The sequence below is a fragment of the Dasypus novemcinctus genome, chromosome 5 (genome assembly GCF_030445035.2).
Source record: "Dasypus novemcinctus isolate mDasNov1 chromosome 5, mDasNov1.1.hap2, whole genome shotgun sequence".
In the NCBI taxonomy this organism is placed as follows: domain Eukaryota; kingdom Metazoa; phylum Chordata; class Mammalia; order Cingulata; family Dasypodidae; genus Dasypus; species Dasypus novemcinctus.
Window position 1 is genome coordinate 146,851,901 of NC_080677.1, and position 27,268 is coordinate 146,879,168.

The 27,268-nt window shown below is 35.2% G+C and overlaps 1 protein-coding gene across 3 annotated transcripts in view; it reads right to left on the reverse strand.

Moving 5' to 3' along the window:
- PITRM1 (pitrilysin metallopeptidase 1) overlaps positions 1-25,894 on the reverse strand; it is a 53,717-nt gene extending 27,823 nt beyond the window's left edge. For 2 of the 3 annotated variants that reach the window (XR_011648918.1, XM_004476100.3), the window contains exons 1-10: positions 25,752-25,894; positions 23,495-23,597; positions 19,966-20,072; positions 19,436-19,587; positions 18,634-18,748; positions 18,458-18,554; positions 16,976-17,136; positions 4,106-4,232; positions 3,713-3,801; positions 2,650-2,778 (exon numbers count right to left, since the gene is read on the reverse strand). Coding sequence is in view for 2 of the 3 variants with exons in the window: in XM_004476100.3 (XP_004476157.3) it covers positions 2,650-2,778; positions 3,713-3,801; positions 4,106-4,232; positions 16,976-17,136; positions 18,458-18,554; positions 18,634-18,748; positions 19,436-19,587; positions 19,966-20,072; positions 23,495-23,597; positions 25,752-25,789 (1,118 nt within the window). In the remaining variant the exon portion in view is untranslated. The remainder of the gene's footprint in view (positions 1-2,649; positions 2,779-3,712; positions 3,802-4,105; positions 4,233-16,975; positions 17,137-18,457; positions 18,555-18,633; positions 18,749-19,435; positions 19,588-19,965; positions 20,073-23,494; positions 23,598-25,751) is intronic. The other variant, XM_058297668.2, reaches the window with a different exon arrangement.
- Positions 25,895-27,268: the final 1,374 nt, after the last annotated feature.

Sequence of the window (27,268 nt, forward strand, 5' to 3'; positions counted from 1 at the left end):
TGGCAATTTCTTAAAATAAAACAACAATGAAATTTTCCACATTGATTGATTCTTCCTTTCACAAAAGATTTTTCTCTAGCATGTGATGCTGTTTGACAGCATATAACCCACAGTAAAACTTCTTTCAAAACTGGAATCAAACCCTGTCACTGTTTTGTTAACTAAGTTAATGTAATACTCTAAATTCTTAGTTGTTATGTCAATAATATTCACAGCATCTACAGCAGGAGATTTCATCTTAAGAAACCACTTTCTTTTTGCTTATCTGTAAACAAATGAGGATCGATCCAAGTTTTATCCTGAGATCGTAGCAATTCAGTCACATCTACAGACTCCACTTCTAACTCTAGTTCTCTTACTATTTTCTACCACATTTGTAGTTCTTTCCTTCATTAAAGTCTTGAACCCTTCAAAGTTACAGGAGGGTTGAAATCAACTTCTACCAAACCACTGTTAATGTTGATATTTTGACATCCTCCTATGAAGTCCTTAATGACATCTAGAATGGTGAATCCTTTCTAGAAGGTTTTCAACTTACTTTGTCCAGATCCATTAAAGGAATCACTATTTATGGCAGCTATAGCCTTACGAAATGTATTTCATGCATAAGACATGAAGGTCAAAATGTCTTTCATCCATTTAGAATGCATGTTGTGTTAGCAGGCATGAAAACAACATTAATCTCATTACACATCTCCATCTGAGCTCTTAGGTAACCAAGCACGTTTTCAATGAGTAGTCATATTTTGAAAGGAATCTCTTTTTTCTGAGCACGTCTCAATGGTGGGCTTAAAATATTTAGTAAACTGTGTTTTAAACAGATGTGCCATCATCCAGGCTTTGTTGTTCCATTTATAGAGCACAAGAAGAGTAGATTTAGCATAATTCTTAAGGGCCCTAAGATTTTCAGAATGGTGAGTACTGGATTCAATTTAAAGTCACCAGCTGCATTAGCCCCTAACAAGAGAGTAAGCCTATCCTTTAAAGTTTTGAAGCCAGGCATTGACTTCTCCTTCTCTAGGTTAAAAAAAAAAGTCCTAGATGGCTTCCAATAGAAAGCTGTTTTGTGTGCACTGAAAATCTGTTAGTTAGCCACCTATATCAATTACCTTAGCTAGATCTTCTGGATAACTCACTGCAACTTCAATATCAGCACTTTCTGCCAAACCTTGCACTTTTACGTTATGGAGATAGCATCTTCTCTTGAACCTCATGAACCAACCTCTGCTAGCTTCAAACTTTTCTTCTGCAGCTTCCTCTTCTCTCTCAGCATTCATAGAATTGAATAGAGTTAGGGCTTTGCTCTGGATTATCTTTGGCTTAAGCGAATATTGTGGCTGGTATGATCTCTCCAGACCACCATAACTTTCTCCATAGCAGTAATGAGGCCATGTTGCTTTCTCATCATTCAGGCGTTCACTACAGTAGCTTCTAATTTCCTTCAAGAAGTTTTCCTTTGCAGTCACAACTTGGCTAACCACTTGGCACAAAAAGGTTTACCTTTCTGCCTATCTTGGCATTCAACATTCCTTCCTCAATAAGCTTAAACATATTTAGCTTTTGATTTAAACTAAGAGACTTGCATCTCTTCCTTTCACTTGAAAACCTAGAGGCCATTGCAGGGTTATTATTTGTCCTAATTTCAATATTGTTGCATCTCAGGGAAAAAGGAAGTCTGAGGAGAGGGAGAGAGATGGGGAACAGCCAGTCGGTGGAAGTCAGAACACACACGTTTATGGATTAAGTCTGCTGTCTTATATGGGTGTGGTCCATGGTTTCCCAAGACAATTACAACAGTATCAACAAAGATCACTGTTTACACTGTTTACAGATTAGCATAAGAGAAATAATACTAATGAAAAAGTATGAAATATTGGGAGAATTACCAAAATGTGATACAGACATAAAGTAAGTACATGCTGTTGGAAAAACAGAGCTGATAGACTTGCTCAATGCAGGGTTGCCACAAACCTTCAATTTGTAAAAACTGCAGTGTCTGTGAAGCGCAACAGAGCAAAGCACAATAAAACACAGTGTGCCTGTATTTAAAGGTCAAATACTCTACAAAACCAAACGTAGTACGTTAAACTTCCAAATCCTCCATTAAAAAGCCAATTAAAGCAGTATTCTCAGATATCTTCTTCTCAAATATAATTGGTCACATTTAAATTTATAATATTTAAAATATTTTAATATTTAAAATATTTAAAGTCAATACAATCTAAACTTTAGAATGATGACAAACTAAATTTAGAAAAAAGAGAACTGCTGAGTTTTACAAAATCTCACCATTACAAAAATATTTAATGACCCAGCTTTTAAAACAGATAGCAATATAAGTCTGAGATCTTGGAAAGTTATCTTTGTTTTTTTTATGTCAAATGTCCCCTTCAGGGCTATATAAATAGCTTTCCCTAGCTAATTCAATCCAGAGTTCTTTATTCAGGGATGGAGGGTGGGGATGAGAGCAGGGGCCTTCACTGCAACTGCTGTAGGACTTTTAGCAGCATCCTTGCTTCTACCCACTATGTCAGCAGTAGACCTCTCCTAGTTGTGACATACAAAAACATCTTCAGATATTGTCAAATGTTCCATAGGAATCAATCTCCCAGTTGAGAACCACTGATCCAATCTAATAAAAAAACTTACCCAACATTAGGAGAAAAATCTGTGCCAAGTCCAGATTCAACTAAGGCTTTGTAAAATGGAGAATTGGGTCCAGAAATCAAGAGCGAAGACAAAAGATTTAAAGTGAAGGCTTCAAATGTATTAGTGATCCTTCATTCAAAAATATAAAGAGGGAATAAAAAAAGAAAAAAGGGAAAATTGTTAAATTGTTCGCCCTTAAAAATATCTTTAATCACTATTAAATTAGCACTTTTATTTCCAAAGAAGCTCAAGGTCTACTAAAAATTATTGCATTGCAACTTCTATTTTAATAATTGCAGGGGTAAAAGAAAATAACTATTCTTTTGGTTTGCAAAGCTCTCGTGTCTCATGTACTGGGATCTTCTTTTAGGGGTGGAGGGGGGAAGGATGAAACCATAACACTGGTTTAACTGTTAAACCTCTATCAAATGCTTATCACATGATAGTCTGCCAAGTACTTTCACATATATTATTTCTATTATAACATTAGCACTAACAGTAACACTATAAAAAAGAAATTGAAATGATAAAATTAAGGAATTTGTTCAATGCTGTACAGCTACTGAGTGGCAGACAGGACCTCAGTTGAGAAAAGCAGAGTTAGGATCCTTCCTTTCCTAACTATCCCTTACGATATGTGTTCTTGACCCAGTGCCCATGAAATCTCTAAATTACAAGGTCTTCCACAACCTATATTATTCTAAGGTAAGCATTCAGACTATTCTTTACTTGCTCAAAGGGTTCTGTGACCCCAAAGATATTAATGAAAGCTATTCTAAGCCAGTCTTTTCCCTGTTTCCCTGTAAGGAATGAAACTTTTAAAGTGCAATTAAAGAAGTGAAGTATTTTTTGTCTTGATGGCTACCAAAAGCAATTTCCCCCCAAAACCATCTCAGATGTTGTTAAAATCTTTCTTGACATTTTACTCTTTGTTCTTAAACATGCTTAGCTCCTAAATTCTAACTGTACATGAATGTATACTAGTTTAACTTCCTAACATTCTAACCTGAATATTTTCTACTTTTTTTTTCAACTACTAACAGCTTTAACAATTCATACGTACTCTGGCAAGAGGAAGCTGACACTGAGAGTTACTCGAGTAGAGGAATCTGTAGCAAATGAATCTGGGCCACATGATATTTGGTATTCCCTCTGTAAAATGAGATATTTTATATCAGCATAAAGTCTGAATGGGTTTAAAGTGTACAGGTTACCCAGAGACATCAAATAACCCAAAAAATGTTTGTTACTAAATTAACTTATTTTAAAAATTAACTTAAAAAATAACAATCACAACATATAAAGATTCTTTAGGCTTAAAAAGCTCTTACAGCCATTGTACAGCCCATACGAACATTTTAAACTTATATGATTAATACATAGTTCAAGTCTGAATCTCGATATATTTAATAGGTATAATAAAAAGAATTGATTAGTCTACGGACTGGGAACTTACAGGCTTATTCCAAGGCTTCTGAGCTGGTACTGTGGTACTTGTTTCAATTTTCTGAAATTTACTCAGTGCCTCCTCGTGAATTTGTTTCAGATGCTGTTCTAACTGAAAATTACCATAAGTGAAGAACCTAAAATTTGGAGAAAATGTGTTAGCTTAATTTAGTTTAAAAGATTAGATATTAACAGTGATGATTTTTTGCAAAGAATGGAGGATACACAATATACAGTGGTTAATAGCAAGTCAGTTTCCATCTTGAAATGAATTACATAGGAAAATATAATTTTCATTTAGTTTAACTAGAAACACCAAATAGAGGCTTTAATTTTTAAATAAAATAGGTTAGTGGTAAAACAAAATGCATATCATGCTGAAAGAATAAATTAAATATAACACTGGCAAAAATTGATCTTTTATAAAGGTATCATAACACCTTTTATAAAGGTGTTATGAAAACCAAGTAGGTTATATAGTTTATGGTTCTCATTACGGTAATAAAATAAATCCATTTGAGACTGACAACCAAAATAAGGAATTACATAAACTTAATTTTAAGCTACAAATTTCAGAATTTAAATGGTTTTGAAAAAATAATTCAAACGGCAAAGGGGGGAAGGTTACAATGACACAGTTGATCTTTTCTATAACATAATGCTGTCTGAGCTATGTGAAAATTTGGGGAACTAGTCCCTTAAAAATCCTTTAAAAATTTTACACTAAAAGGTTTAGAAACAGGAAATGTGGGAAGATAGTGTCAGAGTAGGCAGACAGGGCTCAACTTTCTCACAAAAACAATGGAGAAAGAGGGATCAATAGACTAGGACAGTGCTGTACAATTCCCATGAGGGTGAGGGACAGACAGACGAAGAACCTGAAATAACTAAAGAGAGTTATCAAACATCCACAGCAGCCAGCTGGGGTGCAACCCCTGGCTCACTGCAGCTAACTGAGAGGGGAACAGACATCTTCCACCCTATCAGCTACTACAAGGGAAAACGTAGGGAAATCAGGGATTTTCCTTCAGTGAATTTGGCCAGCAGAGCCTGCTTTGAATCTTAGCTCAGGCCAGAACCAAACACAGGAAAACAGGAAATTGAAAAAACTCTATGGAAAGGTACACTGATGACTGCCATCTGCTGGCAGGTATGGAATGTGCATAGACAAAAATTGTTTTTGATTCTCTTGTACCCTAATGGCCCATAGTGAATCCCTGGCCCAATTTTGATAACTTAAGTTGGGAAATTTTAAAAACTCTGGGTAAGTTGAACCAAATATCAAAGAAGAGCTGTGAGGAAAAAAAAACAATAGGGAAAAGAGAGAAATTAGCTATCAGAGTAAATTCACCAACATATTCAGATGCCTAGACATCAGGAAATAATTACAAGCTATACTAGGAAACAGGAAGAGATAGTCCAGCCAAAGAAACAAAACAAATATCCTGAAAAGATACAGGATGTAAGACAATTAATGATAATCACACAATTCTCCTAAAGCAATTCAAAGAACTGAAAGAAAATATAACTAAAGAGATAAAGGATATTAAAAAGATACCAGATGACCATAAAGAATAATTTAAAAGACTGCAAAGAGAAGTAACAGACCTTATGGGAATGAAAGATACAATGGATGAGATTTTAAAAATACATTAGAAGCACATAGTAGGAGATTTAAATTGCTGGAAAACAGAATTAGTGATTTCAAAGACAGAACATCTGAACTGGAAAAGACAAGAGAACAGAAATAAAAGAGAATGGAAGAAATGGAACTAGGTCTTAGGGAATTGAATGACAACATGAAAAACACAGACATGCATGATCAGTGTCCCAGAAGGAGAAGAGAATGGAAAAGGGGCAGAAAGAATATCTGAGGAAATAATGACTGAAAACTTCCCAACCATTATGAAAGACATGAATATCAATATGCAAGGGCAACACACTTTCAGATTTAGGTCTAAATCCAAACAGATCTACCCTGAGACACCTACTATTCATAATGACAAATATCATAGATGAAGAGAGGATTCTGAAAGCAGCAAGAGAACAGCAAAGCATCACATACAAGGGAACCTTGATAAGATTAAGTATGGACCTCTCTTCAGAAACCATGGAGGCAAGAAGAAACTGTTATGATGTATTTAAAGGTATGGAAAGAGAAAAACTGCCAGCCAAGAATTCTGCATTCAGCAAAAGAGTCCTTCAGAAATGAGGGTAATTTCGAAGTCTTCACAGACAAACAAAAATATATGGAGATTAAATAATAAACTCTTAATCAGTAGTTCAAAGAAGGAATTGCACAAGAATTCAGGAAATATCTTAAAATGAATGAAAATGAGAACACAACCTATCAAAACCTATGGGACACTGCAAAGGCAGTGCTGATATGGGAATTTATAGCCCTCAATGCATATATTTAAAAAGAAGAAAGAGCTAAAATTGAAGATCTAACAGCACAACTGGAGTAACTAGAAAAAGAGCAGCAAACTACTAGCAAACCGAGCCAAAGGAAAGAAAGAGTAAAGATCAGAGGAGAAATTTAAAAAATCAAGAATAAAAAAACAACAGAGAGAATCAACAAAACCAAAAATTGGTTCTTTGATTAAATCAACAAAATCGACAAACCCCTAGGTAGACTGACAAAGAAAAAAGAGAGAAGATGCAAATAAATAAAATCAGAAATGACAGAGGGGACATTACACTGACCCCACAGAAATAAGAGATATCATAAGAAGATACTATAAAAAACTGAACAAAAAACTAGACAATGTAGATGAGATGGACAAATTTCTAGAAATACATGAACCACCTACACTAATCCCAGAAGAAATAGAAGACCTCAACAAACCAATCACAATTGAAGAGACTGAAATAGTCATCAAAAACCTCTCAAAGTTGAAAAGCCCAGGACCAGATGGCTTCACAGATGAATTCCAACAATCATTCAAAGATTATCTAATTCCAACCTTGCTCAAGTTCTACCAATCAAGTTCTACCAAAAAACTGAACAAGAAGAGAATGCACCAAACTCATTCTATGAAGCCAACATCACCCTAATGTCAAAGCCAGATAAAGATAACACACACACACAAAATTACAAACTGATATCTCTAATGAATATAGAGTCAAAAAACCTCAACAAAATACTTGCCAACTGAACCCAAAAGCACATTAAAAGAATTATAAAACACGATCTGGGGTTTTATGCCAGGTATGTGGTTCAACACAAGAAAATCTACTAGAGTAATAAATCACATTAATAAATAGAAGAAAACAAATCACACACAATCTTCTTGATTGATACAGAAAAGGCATTTGACAAAATACAGTATCCTTTCTTGATAAAACCACTTCAAAAGATAGGAGTAGAAGGAAGCTTTCCCAATATGGTAGAGGGCATATATGAAAAACCTACAGCTAGTACAGTACTCAAAGATGAAAGACTGAAAGCTTTTCCACTGAGATCAGGAATAAGACAAAGATGTCTACTGTCACCATTGTCATTCATTATTGTGCTAGAAGTTTTAGCTAGAGCAATGAGGCTTGATAAAGAAATAAAAGGCACCCAAATAGGAAAGGAAGAAGTAAAACTTTCACTATTTGCTGGTGATATGATCCTATATCTAAAAAATCCTAAAAAACCCACAACAAAATGACTAGAATTAATAGACGAGTTAAGCCAAGTGGCAGGATACAAGATTAATACACAAAAATCAACCGTGTTTCTATACACTACTGATGTGCAACCTGAGGAAGAAATCAGGGGGGAAAATCCATTTATAATAGCAACTAAAAAAAAAAAATCAAATATTTCATAACGAACTTAACCAAAAACATAAAGGGCTTGTATTCAGAAAACAATAAAACACTGTTAAAGGAAACCGAAGAAGATAAATAAAGGGAAGAACATTCCATGTTCGTGGGTTGGAAGACTAAATATTGTTAAGATGTCAATTCTACACAACTTATAGATTCAACACAATCCCAATAAAAATCTCAACAGCCTTTTTGCAAAAGTGGAAAAGCCAATAATCAAATTTATTTGGCAGAGTAAGGGGCCCAGAATAGCCAAAAAGATTTTTTAAAAAAAGAATGAAGTTGGAGGATTCTCACTTCCTCATTTTAAAGCATATTACTTAGCCACAATGGTAAACACAGCAAGGTACTGGCATAGACAGACACACCAATGGACCACAATCAAGAATTCAGAAACAGACCCTCACATATAGTCAAGTCACTTATAACAAGGTGGTCAAGCCCTCCCAGCTGGGCCAGAACAGTCTATTCAACAAATGGTGCTGGGAGAAGAGGATAGTCATATCTGAAAGAAAGAAAGAGGACCCCTATCTCAAACCTTATATAAAAATTAACTCAAAATGGATCAAGAACATAAATATAAAAAGCAACAACTATTAAAATTCCTAGGAGAAAATGTAGGAAAACATCTTCAAGACATTGTGGTAGGTGGTAGTTTCTTAAACCTTACACCCAAAGCACAAGCAACAAAAGTAAAAATAGAGAAATGGGACCTCCTCAAATACTTCTGCACATCAAAGGACTTTGTAAAAAGAGTTTAAAGGCACCAACTCAATGGGAAAAACTACTTGGCAATCACATATCTGGTAAGGGTTTAATATTCATTATATAAAAAGACATCACACAACTCAACACTAAAAAGACAAAGTACCTGATTACAAAATGGATAAAAGACTTGAAAAGACAATTGTCCAAAGAAGAAATACAAATTGCAAAGAAACACATGAAAAAATGTTTAACATCACTAGCGATTAGGGAAATGCAAATCAAAACTACAATGAGGTATCATTTCACACCTATTAGAATGGCCACCATTAAAAAATCAGAAATCTGGTAAATGTAGGAGAGGATGTGGAGAGACAGGAATGCTTATTCACTACTGGTGGGCATGTAGAATGGTATAGCCACCATAGAGGACTGTCTGGCAGTTCCTAAGGAAGTTGAATATAGACTTTTCATGGGACCCAGCAATATCATTACTAGGTATATACCCAGACAAACCGAGAGCAGTGACAATAATAGACATCTGCACACGGTGTTCAAAGCAGCATTATTCACAATTGCCAAAAGTCAGAAACAATCCAGGTGTCCATCAACTGATAAATGGATAAACAAATTATGGTGTATACACATGATGGAATATTATGTAGAGGTAAAAAGAAATGAAATCATCAAGCATATGACAAGGATAAACCTGGAGCACATTATGTTGAGTGAAGCAAGACAGACACAAAAGGAAAAATACTGTATGACTCTACTATTATGAACCAAATACATTATGTAAACTCATGGACTTAATAATTAGAATATAGGTCAGAGGGTTAATCTGTACAGAATTGTTTAAAAAGTTGTCTGTACATCTTTGGAAATGAATGGAGATGGTTAGAGCACATCATGGTGTTTGTGACTAGCAGAGCTATTAGATGGGCATGACAGTGGTTGAAAGGGAAAGTCTAAGGACATGTATGTTACTAGAAGGAAACCTAAAAAATGAAACATGAGACTGTAAAACACAGTGAAACCTCATGTAAAATACAAATATGGGTGATATGGCATACATAAAACTTCTTTTAGAAATTATAAATACAAATAAACTAGAGAGAAGGAAACAGAATAGCAACTAAATACAGCAAGGGAAGCACAGAGAGACTGAGAGGTGATGAGTTTTGTTTGGTTTTTGTTTTTGAATATTATCATTATTACTGGAATAATGAAAATGCTTTAAAAATGATTGAAGTGATAAATGCACAACTATGTGATTATATCGAATACTAGATTGTACACTTTGGATGAATGTATGCTTTATTAATATGGATCAATAAAACTGATTTGTTAAAAAAAAATTTTTTTAATTTAAAATTAAAAAAAGTTTTAGAAACACTAGTAATCCAGTAACAATTAACATCCCTAGCAACCAAATATTGGTTCCTAAATGCCATTCTCCACCAAGTCACATAACTCCTTGGAGAAAGGATAAACTGAAGATCTGGATCAGGGAATATATAAGATGAACCTGGAATGTATGTGTGTGTTTGCATGTGTATGTGAGAAGTCAAAGAAGTTACTGGAAACAAATAAGATCCTATCAGAAAGACACAGGATGGACTTAAAGGAACTCTCACTGGCCACAGTTGAAACAATTTATTTATAAAATAAATAAGATTAATTTAATGCTGAACCTCATATAAAAACATTAAAAGGTTCTATGACATTATTATAAGAAAAAATAAAAACAAAACAGGCAAAAAATAAACAAAAGGAAGAGCCTCTTTAGTCATCATTGGTGATAGCTATTTTACTATCTCTACCCAAATTAGCTATTAAAGGAAAAGAAAGATACATCCTGCATTTCCCATCAGAGCTGTATTTCAGGGTACCCAATAGCCTCAAGTGATGAGGGAAAGATATTTACAGAAGATGTACACAACTAGTAAATGCAGAAGAAATGAAAGAATTAGAAAATTTTATAAACTCTAATAAAAGGATTGACTCAAGCAACCATTGTTGATGAATACTAAAACCATTGATAAATAGGCTGACTCAATATTCACAGAATGCCAGAATATCAAGCCACAAAGTTACTTTGGTTGCAGAGAGAAAAAATGAACTTTACAATGGAGGAATCAAACTGTCACCATCTGAAACTAAAAAACTAAACATTAATTTTAGCAACCATACTGGTGTGTAAACATGTTATATATAACCTGATGTGATGCAATATGTATTACATAGCATCATCTATGAAGTATTATTTAAAATAGTTAACCAACTGAGTTTTTAAATCTAATTTTGGCTCTCAGGAATGATAGAAAAAAAGGAACATCAACCACTACAACAAAGAAGAAATTCCACAAACTCAGAAAGTGAGAAATTTCAGAGGACACCTGACCAGATTTCAGCAAGTAGTCAATGACACAGGGGATAGGGATATCATCCTACACTAAAGGATACTTAAGAGACATAAAAACTAAATGCAATGTGTAGGCCTTACTTGGATCTAAGACTTGGAGGACAAATCGAACAATGTGAATATGGAATAGTTATTAGATAGTTTTAAGAAAGAAATTTTTATATCATTAAATATGAAAATGGCATCATCTTATGCAAGAAAATATTCTTAGCCTTTAGGGTCACAAATTCAAGATATTAGGGCTAAAAACTATTATGAGATCTTTGAACACTGTTTTTGATTAGCTACTTTGGAACACTAGGGGCTGGCTCTAAGGCAGCCATTATTCCAACCCCTTCTAAATAAAGGTGGAGGAGACTTAAAGATGGTATGCTCCCTCCAAACTGCAGAGGACAGTTGAAGGGCTGAGTTTGCTGGGCAGGGGCCAAGTCTAGGAAGAACAGCTTTAGGGAGCCATGGAAGAATTTCCTGGAGCCCTTCCTGGTCTCTCACTCAAACCCTCCCCAGGCAGTCTGGAGTCAACTGGCAGGTCTCCGATGTTGTTCCAGTTGGGAAAGACTGATTTGGGAAATCACTATTTGGCATGCCCCCGCTTTCCAGATTTTGCCCTCAAGGTAAAAGCAGCTTGAGATAAGGAAAGCGGTATAAGAAACAATTGAGGATGGGCTGGTGCAAAGGCTTACTTACTTTAAGACCTGCAGAAGAACACCCAGAAGACTGAAAAGGACTATTTCCTGGGAAGTACAGAGGCTACTAGACAGGGGCCCAGAAAAGAGAAGGAGGACCCTGCAATTTATATTCATGGTGGGCTGACCTTCCTGATAGGAGAGCTGAACCACAACTGAGAGCACCAGTCAATACAAAGCCAATTTAAAAAGACAGGAAAATAAGATTTTCGCATAAGTTGGAGTGGTATTGTTAGCACCTGACACTCAAGAAATGTCTGTCAAATCACCAGCTGGTTAAAAACTCAAGAAATAGGTACTTCAAGAAATAAACCCCAGAGTTAACAATTAAAAATATTAAAATGTACCATGTGCAATAAAAGATTACCAGACAAAGAAATGATTTCCCATGCAAAAGAAGAGGATAAAATCCAGAAAACATCAACAGAGAAGACCAGATGTGGACATGCTGGACAAACACTTTAAAAAAACAATCTTCAGTATGCTCAAGGAGATGAAGGAAAATATAGAAAAAAGAACTAAAGGGTATCAGGAAAAAAAAAATGAATGAACAATATGAGAATCTCAATAAAGAAAAATTTTTAAAAGGAACTAAACAGAACTACTGGAGTTGATGACAATAAATGGAATGAAAAATTCCAAGGAGGGTTTCAACAGCAGATTAGAGCTGGCAGAAGAAAAGTAACAGCAAACTCGAGATAAGACATTTGAACTGAGTCAGCCTGAGGAGCAGAAAGTAAAAAGAATTATAAAAAGTAAAAATAGCCTAAGAGACCCCTGGAGTCAAACATACCAATATGTATATTACGGAAGTCCCAGAAAGAGAAGAAAGAAAAGAAAAGGACTATTCAAAGAAATAATGACAAAAATTTTCAAACTTAGCAAAAGACACAAACAAATCAGCATATCCCAAAAGTTCTCCTTGAAAAAGCCCAGAATACCAAACAGGATAAATTCAAAGAAAAATACATTCCATCACATACTGATCAAGCCATCAGATTCAAAGGACAAGGAGTTCTGAAAACAGCAAGGGAAAAGAAACATATTTATGGACAAGGGAATTCCAGTTAGATTAGGTGCCAATTTTTCATCAGAAACCATCGAAGCAAGGAGGCAGTGGGTTGAAATACTTAAAAGAACTGAAAAAAATATAAAAAACTACTGCCAATCAAGAATTTTATATCCCCTGAGATTTTCTTTAAAACAGGGAAAGATTAGGGCATCCCAGATAAACAATAACTAAGGGAGTTCATCACCACTAGACCTACCCTATTAGCAATGCTAAAGGGAGTTCATCAGACTAAAATGAAAGCACACCAGATGGAGGTTCAAAGCAGCTTAAAAAAATAAAGACCTCCAGAAAAGGTATACATTCAGTAAATATAAATGCCAGCACTATTGTACTGTAGCTTTGGTTATGTTACTCTATTTCTCACTTCCTACCAGTGCTAAAATGTAACTGTATAAAAGAAATGATGAATCTATGATTTTTGACAAATAATGCACAAAGGTACAATTAATAACAAGAACAAAAAGGTGAGTGGATGGGGGGGGTAAGGGAACACTGTATGTGTGTATTCAATTGAAGTCAAGCTGGTATCAAATCAAACATAATTGTTAAAAATTTAGGATGTTAAATTTTAACCCCATTGTTACCATAAGGAAAATATATGAAAAATATATCCAGATAGAAATAAGAGGGTTCTCAATATGATGCAATACAAAAAATCAAACAAATATGAAAATAGGCCTTAAAGGAAAAATTGAGGGACAAAAAAAGATATGACTTACAAAGATTAAAAAGCAAATGGCAAAATAAAGTCTTCCATTATCTATAGTTACTTTTAATGTAAACAGATTAAACTCTGTCACAAGGCAGAGATTGGCAGATTGAATAAAAAAGTATAACCGAATTATATGCCAGAGACTTACCTAAAATTGAAAGACATAAGGAGGTTGAAACTGAAAGTACAGGGAAAAATATACCATGCAAGTAGTAACATAAAGAGACCTGGACAGCTATACTAATATCATATAAATTAGACTTTAAGTCAAAAACAGTTATGAGGGACAAGGAAGGGCATTATATACTGATAAAGGGACTAATTCAACATGAAGATGTAACAATTAAAGCATGTATGCACATAACAGCAGAGCCCCAAAATAAATGAAGTAAATACTCACAGATGTAAAGGGAGAAATAGACTGTTCTACATTAATGGTAGAAGACTTCAAAACACCACTTTCAATAATGGAGAGAAGATCAATAAGGAAATAGAAGATTTGAATGATACTAAACCAATAAGACCTAACAGATACATATAGAAAACCAACAACAACAGAATACACATTTTTCTCAAGGGCACATGGATCATTCTCAAGAATAGACCATATGTTATGTTACAAAACAAGACTCAAATAAAAAAATACTGAAATCATATAATGCATCTTCCCCAACCACAATGGAATAAGGCTATAAATCGGTGCCAGAGGGAGAAATGAAAAATCTACAAATATGTAGAAATTAAACAATGTACTCTAAAAACCAATGGGTTAAAGAGGAAATAAGAGAAATTGCAAAGTATCTTGAGGTGCATGATTGAAAATGTAGCACACAAAAACTTATGGGATGCAGGAAAGGCAGTGCTGAGAAGGAAATTTATAGCTCTAAATGCATACATTATGAAAGATTTCAAATCAGAGACCTTACTTCAAAACTGGAAGAACTAGAAAAAGAAAAACAAACGTAACCCAATGTAAGTAGTAGGAAAGAAATAGATTAGAGAGGAGATTATAATAGAGAATGAAAAAAAAATAGAAAGAATCAACAAAACTAAAATTTGTCATACACTTATTTTAGTCAGACTGACAAAGAAAAAGAGAAACTACAAATAACTAAAATCAGAAATGAAAAGAGGAACATTAATATTGACCCCACTGAAATAAAAAGGACTATAAAAGGATACTATGAACAATGGTATGCCAACAAATTAGATAACCTAGAAGAAGTAGACAAATTCCAGAAACACACAAACTATCTATAATGATTCAAGAAGAAATAGAAGATATATACAAACCAGTAAGTAGTAAAGAGATTGAATCAGTAATCAAAAACCTCCCAATATAGTAAAGCCTACATGGCTTTACAGGGGAATTTTACCAAACATGCCAAGAAGAATTAACATCAAGCCTGCTCAAAAAATTGAAGAGGGAACATATAATTCATTTTGCAAAGCCAACATATCCCTCATACCAAAGCCAGATAAAGATACCACAAGAAAATAACAGACTATTATCATGTATGAATATAGATGCAAATATCTGCAGCAATACACAAGCAAGCCAAATCCAATAGCACAATAAAAGAATTAGATACCATGAAGTGGCATTTATCCCTGGTATGCAAGGGTAGTTCAACCAAAGAAAATCAATTAATGTAATAAACCACATTAACAGATATTAATAGAATGAAAGGAAAAAATCATATGATCATCTCAATTGATGTAGAAAAGGCATCTGACAAAATCCAGCACCCCTCTTGATAAAAATACTTAGAAGACTAAGAATAGAAGGTAACTTCCTCAACACAATAAAGGGCATACATGAAAAACTCATAGCTAACATTGTACTTAGTAAAGGACTAAATGCTTTCCCTCTAAGATCAGGAACAATACAAGGATGTTCACTGTCACCACTGTTAATGGACATTTTACTGGAATTTCAAGACAGAGCAATTAGGCAAGAAAAAGAAATAAAAGGCATCCAAATTGAAAACAAAGAAGGACATCTGCGTATGTGCAGATATACCCAAAAGAACTGAAAGCAGGGACTCAAACAGATGTTTGCATGTTGATGTTCATAGCAGCATTATTAACAATTGTCAAAAGATAGAAGCAACCCAAGTATCTATCAATGAATGAATATTAAACAAAACGTGTTCTATACATACAATGGAGTATTATTTAGCTGAAAAAGGGAAGGAAATTCTGATACATGCAATACTATGAATGAATCCTAAGATATCATGTTGAGTGAATGAAGTAAGACACAAAAGGACAAATATTGTACAATCTTACTGATATGAAATAATTAGAATAAACAAAGTCAGAGTCAGAATCTAGAATACGGGTTACCAGGGGACAGGGTCATGGAATGCAATAGAGGGTTAAGGTTTGACTGTAGAGTTTCTATTTGGAGCAATAGAAAAATTTTGGTAATGGATGGTGGTGATGGTAGCACAATATTGTGACTGTATTTAACAGCACTGATTAATATATTTGAATATGGTTAAAGAGAAATGTTAGGTTGTATATATGTTAGTTGAATAAAAATTTAAAAAAAACACACATGGACCCGCACAACACAGTGTGAAACCTAACTTAAAACCATGGACTACAGTTAGTAGTAAAATTATTAAAAGGTGGTGACATCAATTGTAACAAATGTATCATACCAATGCAATTTGTTAATAACAGGGTGGTATATGGCAACCATGTATTTTATGCATATTTTTTCTGTAAACCCAAAACTTCTTTTAAAAAAACCCCATCCCCCCAAAAAAAATCTATAACAATGTTTATAATCAACTTCAAAACACTTCAGCAAAGAAAACGTGATTATGATAGCTATGTGATCAGTTATGGAGGTTCTTTATTCTCTCATGTATGTTTGAAAGCTTTCGTAATTAAAATTGTATAACTAGTTTATACTTAAAATAATCTTGCAAGGATTTTACATTAATAATATATTTACAATTAGTGTTTTATTATTGGTGATATATGAAACATGTAACTTATCAATAAGTATCTAAGTTTAATAAACAACCATTTAGAGTATTTCTATGTGCTAAATGAAATCCTAAATGCTTTCCACATATTATTTTAATTAATCCTATGAAATATATATGATTATCAGTATTCCCATTATATACTTAATAAAGTTGAGATGCAGAAAGGTTAATGAACACAAAGCTAGAAGTGGTAGAATCAGGATTCCTCTCCATGTGAGACTCCTAAGGTAGTGCTTTTAACCATTATACTATACTAAGACTTATCACTGTCCAAATAAAATAAACTGAATGTCCAAATATACTAGATAGGTAATTTATTAAGCAAAGAATGTTATCTAACATAACATATTCTTTGAGCAAACATTTCTTTGTTACATATGAGGAAACCATTTCATTTAGAAAATGTAAACTAGTAAACTATTAACAATGCATCATTAAACTTTAAAAGTGAAACATTACCTAGCATTACTTGGGTGATAATGAGTAGCATGAAATTGTTTCAGCTGTTTCCATGTAAGATCTGGGATGCATAATGGATCACCACCAGAGATTACTGAGTAAGTATGATCAGGAAGAAGTCGATTTTGAAGATGCTGTGAAAATATCTTCTCATTGTCTGTCTTCAAATTAAAAATGAATTAAATAAATAAATAAATATATGGAGAAAATACAGTGATTATTACATTATAATAGAACAAATCAATTACATTCTGGAAGTATAAAACTATAACATATTGCAAATAAAACTGTGAACCATGCTAACAGTAAACATGGACATTCATGTAGCTATTATTTAATGTAATCATTTGATTTATTCATAATTTAGGCATGGAGCCCAGGAGAAAAGAAAAATTTACTTTTCAATGTTCATTTGAAAATCAATAATTGCATAAGTGAAGGCAATGAGAAGGATACAGTGAACCAAGGCCATATTAAGATTCATTTTGGGGCCAATAGGATTTAAGAGGAAAAGCTTTATCCTAACTTGAGTTTCAAGATGTCTTGAAGAAATGATACCCAAATTGAATATTAAAGGATAAGAAATAGCTCATCAACTGAAAGAGGTCACAGGCAAAAAATCAGGAAATAAGCCTGGTGTATACAAATAACTCCAAGGACTTCAGAAATACTAGTGCAGACCAAAGGCAGGTCTTGAGTATTAATAGGGGAAATGATGACACAGGTTTAGGACAGCAATTCTCATTTTGGGTTCAGGACTCCTTTATACTCTTAAAAATTAATGAATTTCCCACAGAGTTTTAGATTATGTAGGCTTTTTGATTACATGGAAACACAGATATTTACATGTGTGTATATATAATATATGTTTTCTTATATTAGAAATTAAAGCTGAGATTTTTAAAAGTCACTTATTCATTCATTAACATATTAACCCATCATTACATGGTGACAAATACTTTTTTGAAAAATACTTTCCATTGCAAAAGAGGTATTGAGTAAAGTGGCACTATTTTACATTTTTATAAATCTCTTTAATGTCTAGCTTAATAGAAGACAGCTGGCTTCTCATATTTGCTTCTGTATACAATATGTTATGATATCACATACCATGTTTAATGTAGCCTCTGATAACTCCACTGTATATATGAGTAGGAATGAAAGTGAAAAAAACAATAACATCTTAGTATTATTATGAAAATAGCTTTTGTCTTGCAAACGCTCTGCAGATCACATGCTAGGGGCTCCCAGATCAGTTTGGGAACCATTACGGGAGAAGTCAGGGTTCTAGAATGAACAGGAGCCTAGCCCTTCTATCATCCTATGATTCCTACAAAGTACTGTCCCCCAACTAATTCATGAAATGATATAAGATGAGTAGATTAAATGAAAGAATGTCACCTATCTTCCAAACCAACTTATATTTCAATATTTTATGCAGCTAAGACAACAATTTATAAGTATAAAAGAAAAGAAACTTACAAATACTCCCTTCATCTCATTAAAGACAACTCCTTTAAAGATCAAGGGTGTTTGGGGATCACTTGGATTCTCATGTTCTAGTCTCCAACCTTCTTGCCTACATAATGATAAATAATTTTAAGGTCATGGTGATTCAAATATTTAAAATTTAAATCAATTAACTTATCATTACATACCAGAAATCCAGTTCCCTCAAGCATGGAAAAAAGGCTGCATCCAAATACACTGAGAGAAGATTCTGAAAATCCTTGGGATTTTGTGTGGAAAATGGATACAACGTATAATCACTAGCTAGGTATAAATGAAAAATCAGATTTTAAAATATAGTATATTCACACAGAAAGTATTCAAGTCTAATTTAACCATAAATGTCAATGGTACAAAAGCTACCAATTCCATGCTATTATTCATGGCTTTGCTACTATCATTGTTTTGCTCATTTTTAAGTTTCCACATTTCCCCATCCACCACAGGGTTTGGCACTTATTAGCACTTAGTACTAATCCTCTTAATGAATGTTCAATATACAGTTCAAGTTCCTCTATGGATATTATTTCACAAGCTTTGAAAGATGACCTCTTTCAAGAAATATATACTTTGCCTTAACAAATCACCTTTGTTTAGACCAGACTATTTACTCTTCTCACATTTCCTAAAAGTAAAACTCAAACAACACCAGCAACATTAACAATAATATTAGAGGCCTAATTCTGTAGTAATATCCCCAAAAGAAAATTGTTCGAACTTTTCCAGGAAAAAATCACAGACCATTTCTTGAAACTTTGGTGTTTATAATCTGACCACCACCTGGCTTTTCTAAAGGATTAAATTTCTAACATCTTTCATCTAGAGAGATTGGTAAATGTATTCTAGTCTCCCTGGTGCCAACTATCTTCTTTCTTCTTAGAAACTGACTGAATTCAAGTAGGTCTGTCGTGCAAATTCAATAGTAATTTTGGTTCAGGACATTAATCTTACCTGTGAAGGCATTCATAAAAGTAGATAATGACCTATTTAGCATTTTGAAGAAAGGATCTCTGCATGGATATTTCTGAGAACCACAAAGAACTGTATGTTCAAGAATATGAGGAACGCCAGTACTATCCATTGGAGTAGTACGAAACTGTACACTGTGACAAAGGAAAACAAATGATAAACAAAATGGGAAAAAGGTAACTTTAATACTGCCTAATATAGTTCATAAACATAAAATTATCTCAGATTATTAGAATTAATCATCTTAATGGCACAATCTTTCAACAAAATGCTTTGACCATATGTATAAAATCAGTGATTTAGACTGTAAAATTTTCATACATATATATATATATAACTAAGGATATATGTAAGCTGAGATCATGTAATCTTTTCTTTATATTTTCAGGATACTCAGTCAATGAAAGCAAAATATCACTGAGATATTATTTTTAAATACTTAATGTCATTATTTTAAATAGATAGATTAAATATAAACACTTTAAGAACACTTTTGTACAATGCACCCATACCTAAACAAATTATTTGTATCTTCTCTTGCCAGATGCAAATATTTAGCACCTGTGTTGTCATGACTGAGTTTCACTGCAGTAAGGAATAGTTCAGGAATAGGTGTTACCTGGAAGAAGAAAAATGGCATTCAAAATGGTTATTTTAAATAGAGACAACTGGTCTGCTTGTCATAAATTAAACTGTACTGAGAACCCAGCATTTTAGTGCTGAAATGTACATAAGAAACCATCTTGTCCAAAACCCTTATCTTATACATAAGGAAATTAAGGCTTAAAAGTGATAATTACCTTTTTTTTAAAAATAATTATTATTTGCTAAATATTTTCTAAGCATTTTGCATATATCGCTGTGAGGTAGACACTGCCATATCCATTTACAGATGGAAAAACCTGAGACTCAAAGAGGTGAAAATCTGCTCCAGGTCACAAAGAGCCAGGACGGCTGTACTTTCCATGATACTATACTGCTTCCTAATAAAAGAGCTCTCTCTTTTGGAATGCTTGCTACACATACCTTCCTTTTATGCATATCTGGTTTATGATGTACTCTCAATGGTAAGCTAAAGCTATTACCAGTTACTTCATCCTAGTGGGCCGAACAGCATGCATAAAGCAAGAACCTCTGCACAGAGCACTGGAGGGTATAAAGATACCTGTTGGGGACTGAATCATGTTCGCCACAAAAGACATGTCCAAGTCTTAATCCCCATTCCCGTGGGTATGAACTCTTTTGTCAATGATGTATTTGCATAAGTTAAGGTGTGTCAGTGTGGGCTCATTTGTGAAAAGGATCTTTGAAGATCCTATTTTAGTGTGGTGAAACAGAATCAAGATGGGTGCTAATTTGTATTGACAGAGGAACTCAGAAAGCCACAGAAGGAAACCAAGGGCATCACCATGTGAAGGAGGACTGCCATCCAGAATGCCACCCTCTCCAGGAGAAAGCACGAATGGTCTTGCTGACATTTTGATTTTGTACTTACAGCCTCCAAACTGTGAGCCAAGAAATTCTTGTTGTTTGAGCCAACTCATTCTGTCATAGCAGCCCTGGCAAACTTGAGACAATCCCCAATAAAAATGAATGAAATCTCATTTCCTGGGATGGTTATCTCTTACTTTATATAAGCATCTGTGTAAGCTTTCAGATTCTCTGGTCTTATATAATTTTTATTTTTTTAAATCTCTAACTATGTCAGCTGGTCATCTTTCCTTCAATTACAACATTATATCATTGTGATAACCACACAATTTATTATTTCCATTTTTTAAGATGTGGTAACAATAACTTGTTCAAACTTATACAGCAAGTTACTGGCAGACTTGAGATTAGAACTCAGGACTTTTGAGACTGGTTGAGGCCCCTGCCACACATATGGCATGCTTAAAGTGGTATGCTAAGTAGTAATGCCTGCATAATGTATGGCTATTACTTTGGTTAAGAGGTGATCAAAGTATTTTAAATTAATAGAGGCACTGAAATGCCTGCCTAATAACTGCTTTCATAGTATATGTATCTCAAAGAATCATCGTTTTATAATAAAATACATTTTTATAAAGCTGGAAGAATAAAGGAAAAGAATCTACCACTTTGATTCATATTACCACTAACTTCTATTATACATCCAAATATCTTTGCATGGCCTTTAAGAGGTTGTCTTAGTTTGCCAGACTGCTATGACAAATACCACACAATGGGTTGGGTTAAACAACTAAACAACGGGAAATTATTGATTCATGGTTTTGAGGCTAGAAGAAATCCAAAATCAAAATACTGGCAAGGCTTGCTTTCTCCTGAAAATCGCCAGTCTTCTAGTATTGGCTGCCAGCAATCTTTGGGGTTCCTTGGTTTGTATTTCTGCCTCTCAGTGCATGGCAATGTCCTCTCCATTCTGACTTTTATGATTTCTAAGTTCTCTTTATAAGGCATCCAGTAAAACCCAGATTAAGGCCCACCCTGATTTAAGTGGCTACACCTTAAAGAAAAATACCATCTTCAAAAGGTCTTATCACAATGGGTTCACACCCACAGGGACATGGACTGAGATTAAGAACGTATGTGTTTTGGTGGACATACTTCAACCTATCACAGGAACTCCATAAATGCTCTGACCTTACTTTCATGAACCATGAACCCATGCTTCAGTCACACCAAATGACTTCCATTCCTGGACCTTGCCTTGAACTCTCTACATTACTCACTGCTTGCTTGTGATACACTCTCTGCTTACAATTCCCGTCAACAATCTTGCTTTCTCTTTTGCACTTAAATGCCATTTTCCCTATGAACTCTTCCCTACACCAATACCCAATAGCAGTTCACGCTCCCTTTTTTATCTTCCCCTGGCATTTGGTGCTTCTGCTGTGACATTAATTATGCTATTCTTTGTATTCCAGTTGCATATGTGCCTTCCTAGATTGTAAATTGTTTTACTATTTCCTATGACATCAAGCATAGCACAAAGCCAAATATTTCAATTTACATATTTTCACATTATTCTGAATGTAAACAACAACACTGAATTGTATAGGTGAATATGGTTTAAAAAGGAAACTTTAGGATGCATACATTACTAGCAAAAAATTAGAAGATAAAACATGGGACTGTACAACACAGCAAACCCTACTGTAGACAGTGGAATATAGTTAACAGTACAAGAATGCTCTTTCATGAATTATAACAAATGTAAAACACTAATGCAAGGTGGTAGTAATAGGGTGGTATATGGGAAAAAATACTACAGAACTATTATATTTTTAATAATTGTTCATGAATGTTAACAAAGATTACTGCTATAAAAAAAATAGTACAATTATTTTTTTTAAAAGTGCAGTCTTCAATAAAAACAAAAGTTCCACACCAATGCAAGATGTTGGGGTGATGTATAAGAATCCTGTATTTTATGCATGGTTGTTTCATAAACTCAAAATCTCTTTAATAAAAAAAATGTAAAACAAAACAAAACAGCACATATACACAAAAGCAATGTGATTGTTTAAGCAAATAACAAAGGCAATCAACAAACAAAAACAAGAACTAAATAACTAAGTGAAATCTATTGTAACATAAATCGAAGTAAATTTAGGTCTGCAATCCCTTATACGTAATTCTGAGACCCCATGGCTTAGAAAACAAAGTTTGCACTTAGGTTTGAAGCAAACTCATTTAGGAGCAAAACCTAACCTGAACAAATTGAAGTATGTATTATTTATTACACTCAGGGTGAACATCATATTTTTGGTTGCAGAAAAATCAGTGTGTTTGAAGAGTTATCCCAGAACCTGCTGAAAGTGCTACTCTAACAAACTTGAAAAATTCTGAATACCAAAGGATGTCAGGCTTCAAGGAGTTCCGGTAAGGGACTGCGGATCTACACTTATTTAAGAATCAGGAAATCATTTAATTTAAAATTGGTTCAGTTGAGCACCTGCTATATATTTAACTGGCCCTGAAGGAACTCACATTCCAGCAGAAGTTGCATCTCTGTTACAAACCTTGACATATGAATTGCATATCAAAATGGATCAGTACCTGGTTTATAGTGAATCCGTGGATTTTTTCTCCTATTTTATATTGTAGAGCCCTCTCACAAGCCGTATTACTCTTCTGCCTCCATATTTTCTGGTTTACACAGCTATATTTATATTTAAGAAAAGTAATCTAAATTAAATTGGGTAACAGAATTCAGCAACATCATGAAAAAACTGTCATAAGATAAAGATAATTAATTCAAAGAATATTTAAAATTTATGCTTTACACATTCCGGAAAAATAATTCCCTGTAAATTTCTTTAAATTTTAACCACCTTTTATTTCAACTCAGCTAAAGTTCCATAATATCAATAACTAAATACTGAAACGCTTTTATTTGTACATGTTTACAAAATATCATAATGCAATTACAATACAAATTTCCCAACAAGATTTACCCTTAATTGCATAAAAAAGAGCTCTCATGTCAAAATGGCTACTTCCTATCATAATATTCTCACAGGTCTTCCACAACAAAGTGATAAACTCAAACTACAGTAAAACACCATTACATACCTACCAAATTTTCACCAAACTGGTGAAAATTTAAAAGCCTAATACATTAAGAATCACCAAGAACTTCGAACATTGCTAGTGGGAGCACAAACTGGAACAACCACTTTGGAAAAGCATTTGGCATTATTAGAAAAATTGAAGACTATCAATTCCACTTCTACATACACACACGCTCAAGAAACTTGTACTTGTATGCCAGCACACATGTACCAGAACGTTGGTCCTGTCCCTAATAGCCCTAAACTCAACAAACTCAGATGTCCTGCAGAAGAATGGCTAAATTGTGGAGTATTCAGTTAATAAAATAAAATTGGCAACAAAAATGAATGGACTGTGTCTTAGTTTAGCAGAACTGCCATGAAAATACCACATATTGATTGCCTTAACAAAAGGAATATATTGGCTTGTGGTTTGGTAGGCTGGAGGTTCAAAAGCAAGGAAGGCACTGGCAAGGTCATGTTTTCTTCCAGGGTCAGTAGCAGTCTGGTAATGGCAAATCTCCACCACATGGCAATCTTTTTCTCCTCTCTGGCTTCTATCCTGTGGCTTTCTCTGACTTCTGACTTCTCTGAATGCATCCAAATTTCCTCTCATCTCAGAGAGTAGGAATTAAGGCCCACCCTGATTCAGTCTGGCCATACCTACATAGGAACTTTGAAGACTCCTTTCACAAGTGAGTCTATACCCTGACCTACTTTGTCATGTTCAAAAATAATATTTACAAATGGGTTCATACCCATGGGAGCAGATTAAGTTTTCCTGACCCCATTTCCTCTTCTTGGACCTCAAGTGATCCCCACAGTGGGTGGCCCTGAGTGGTGGATGTCTGGGCCTTTTGAAGTGAAGCGTATTACTGATGTGTGTAATAAAAACCCATGGCAGTTTATGATTCTCTTTATTATGTTGGCTCCCATTTCATTTTTTGTTATGAAAGAGTCCTTAAGGGACTTTATGCTTCCATATTTACCCAATCTGCTATGTTCTTAATGAAATTATAGACTCCCAGAATTGAACTTTTTTTAGCAACCAGATTTATGGAGAAGAAATTAATTTAGATTTCTACCGTGAATGAATGTCATGCCCTTTAAGTGTGTAAACAAACAGAACATTTTACTTATTTAAAAAATTGATAAATAATTGTTTGGTTTTCTGGCCAGTCCGCAAAACCCGCTTTAACTATGGGTTCTGTTCAGTTTAGTACTGTTGTTAGCCCACGTTATGAATCCCTGAGTGATGAAACATTGGGGATGTCAACACCGTTACAGCGTGTTTGGATCTGGCAGTAATATTATTCATATATGTACTAGTTTACAAGAAAGTACAAAAGGAAAAAGCCAAGTATTGCTCCTCGGAGTTTTTCCCCATTTGCCCCCATAGGCTTTTCCAGCAAAACCATACCAAACACTGAAAACTGAGCCAGGAAATCCCTTCCTTTCAACGCAGCCAAGGAAGAGCAAGGAAGCAAAGGGTTGTGCTGCACAGCCCACTTCGGGGAGGCAGCTCTGCCTCAACAAGGAACCAAAGAATTCCTTGCCCAGCGTCACTGCAGAGGTCCTCAGGGCTAAGGCCCAGGGAGCTGGGGGGTAAGGGGCCTTAGACTAGTGAACGGAGGACCTGGGCTTCCCTCCCGGCTGCGACAGCGGCCTGTGCGCCCGCGTGTATTAGCTAGGACCCTCCCCGTCCTCTCCTGCCGCTCCGCTCTGGCATCTCCAATCCTTCCTCCTGGACCCCACTTGCTCACCCGCCGGTCAGCCTCAGCAGCCCGCAGCAGCGCCACATGGTTGCGGTGGAAACAGGGCAAGAGCCGGGTCAGGCGACAGCCACTTAACCCCGACGTAGGCGCGCGAGGGGAGGGTCACGCTGCGTTAGCTCCCCCCATTGGCCAGCGCAGCAGAGCGACGGCCTCTCTAATAGGCTGGCACGGAAAGGGGTGGGACCTGAGGGGGCGGGTTCAGGCCGCCGAGCCCCACCCCCAGGCGCCGAGGCGGGTGGGAGGGGGTCGCGCGGAGGGCGGCGCGGTGGGAGGGGCGCGGTGGGAGAGGCGGGCGGCGGGGTCAGGTGGGCTCAGGGCCTCTGGCGGTGACGCGAGCGTTAGTCTCTTCCAAGGTCTCTGCGACTGCGTTTTGACCGTTTTCACGCATTTCACGTTCAGGGCTTGGGTAAATGATGTAAGAAGAGTAAGTGAAAATCTGACTGGAGGACATATCAGGTTACTTCGCTTCCTCGGACTTGTTTGCTTCGTTTTTAAATCAAAGCTTAAACTAGGTGATTTCTAAAGGCCACGATTCGATGATGTTATGAGTCAAGAATTGTACCCAGCAAACTAGAGGGTAACTCAAAAACTCCCACCAGAGGTTTGAATAGCCTGCTGCTTCTACTCAACGTTTTACTTTCTGCCTTTCGGTGTCTAGAACAGCTAAATATTTGTGTTTCCTTTGTTTAAGACTTCAGAAAATATCCCTGTGACATTCTTGGAACTGGAGGGAGAGGGAAACAATGGATGAGTGGGGTGGGATGGGGCGCTGTAGCTGGGGGTTTGGAATAGATATTTCTGGGTTAATTACACAGCTGCAGTGCTCGGGTGGGATGACTTTCTCAAATTCAAAGTCTAGCCCTAGTTTTTCAGAGCTTTCATCTCCCTTTTCTTCACCTTTGCCTACTAATGTAAACAGATTCAAATCTCCCTCTAAGTTCTTCAGGCTCTAAAAAGGATCGCTAAGTAGATAGCAGTGGTCTGAACAGGGAAGGACTTTGGCAGCAATGTAAGTGATAATACTACTTCAACAAGCCACAAAAATGTCCACAGAAAGTTTTTCATAATGCAGAGGATGCTGTGATTAATCTAGTACCTCCTTAGTGATGAACCCAATGAAGAACAATGAACAAAAATTTGTGTGATAAATGTTAGAGTCATTTCAGCATATCTGTGATCTGGGGGAAGGCAACTGAATATTTATTGTGCATATGCAGGAAATGGAGGCACTGGCAGATTATAATATTTTGATTTCTCTGAAGAATAGATGCTATATAAATCCAGTAATTGCCATGTATTAGTATATTCCCACAGGATACAACATCACTGATGAATGACCTAAACACACACAGACACCTACACGCAAACAAGAACTTGTAATTATTTTGAGCAACACCCAACATGACACATATATAATCTCAATTTATATTAGCACATAGCATTGCAAGGCAAAAATAGAAAATCAGAAATTGTCTATCCAATGTCCTATGGTATAAGAGAACTTA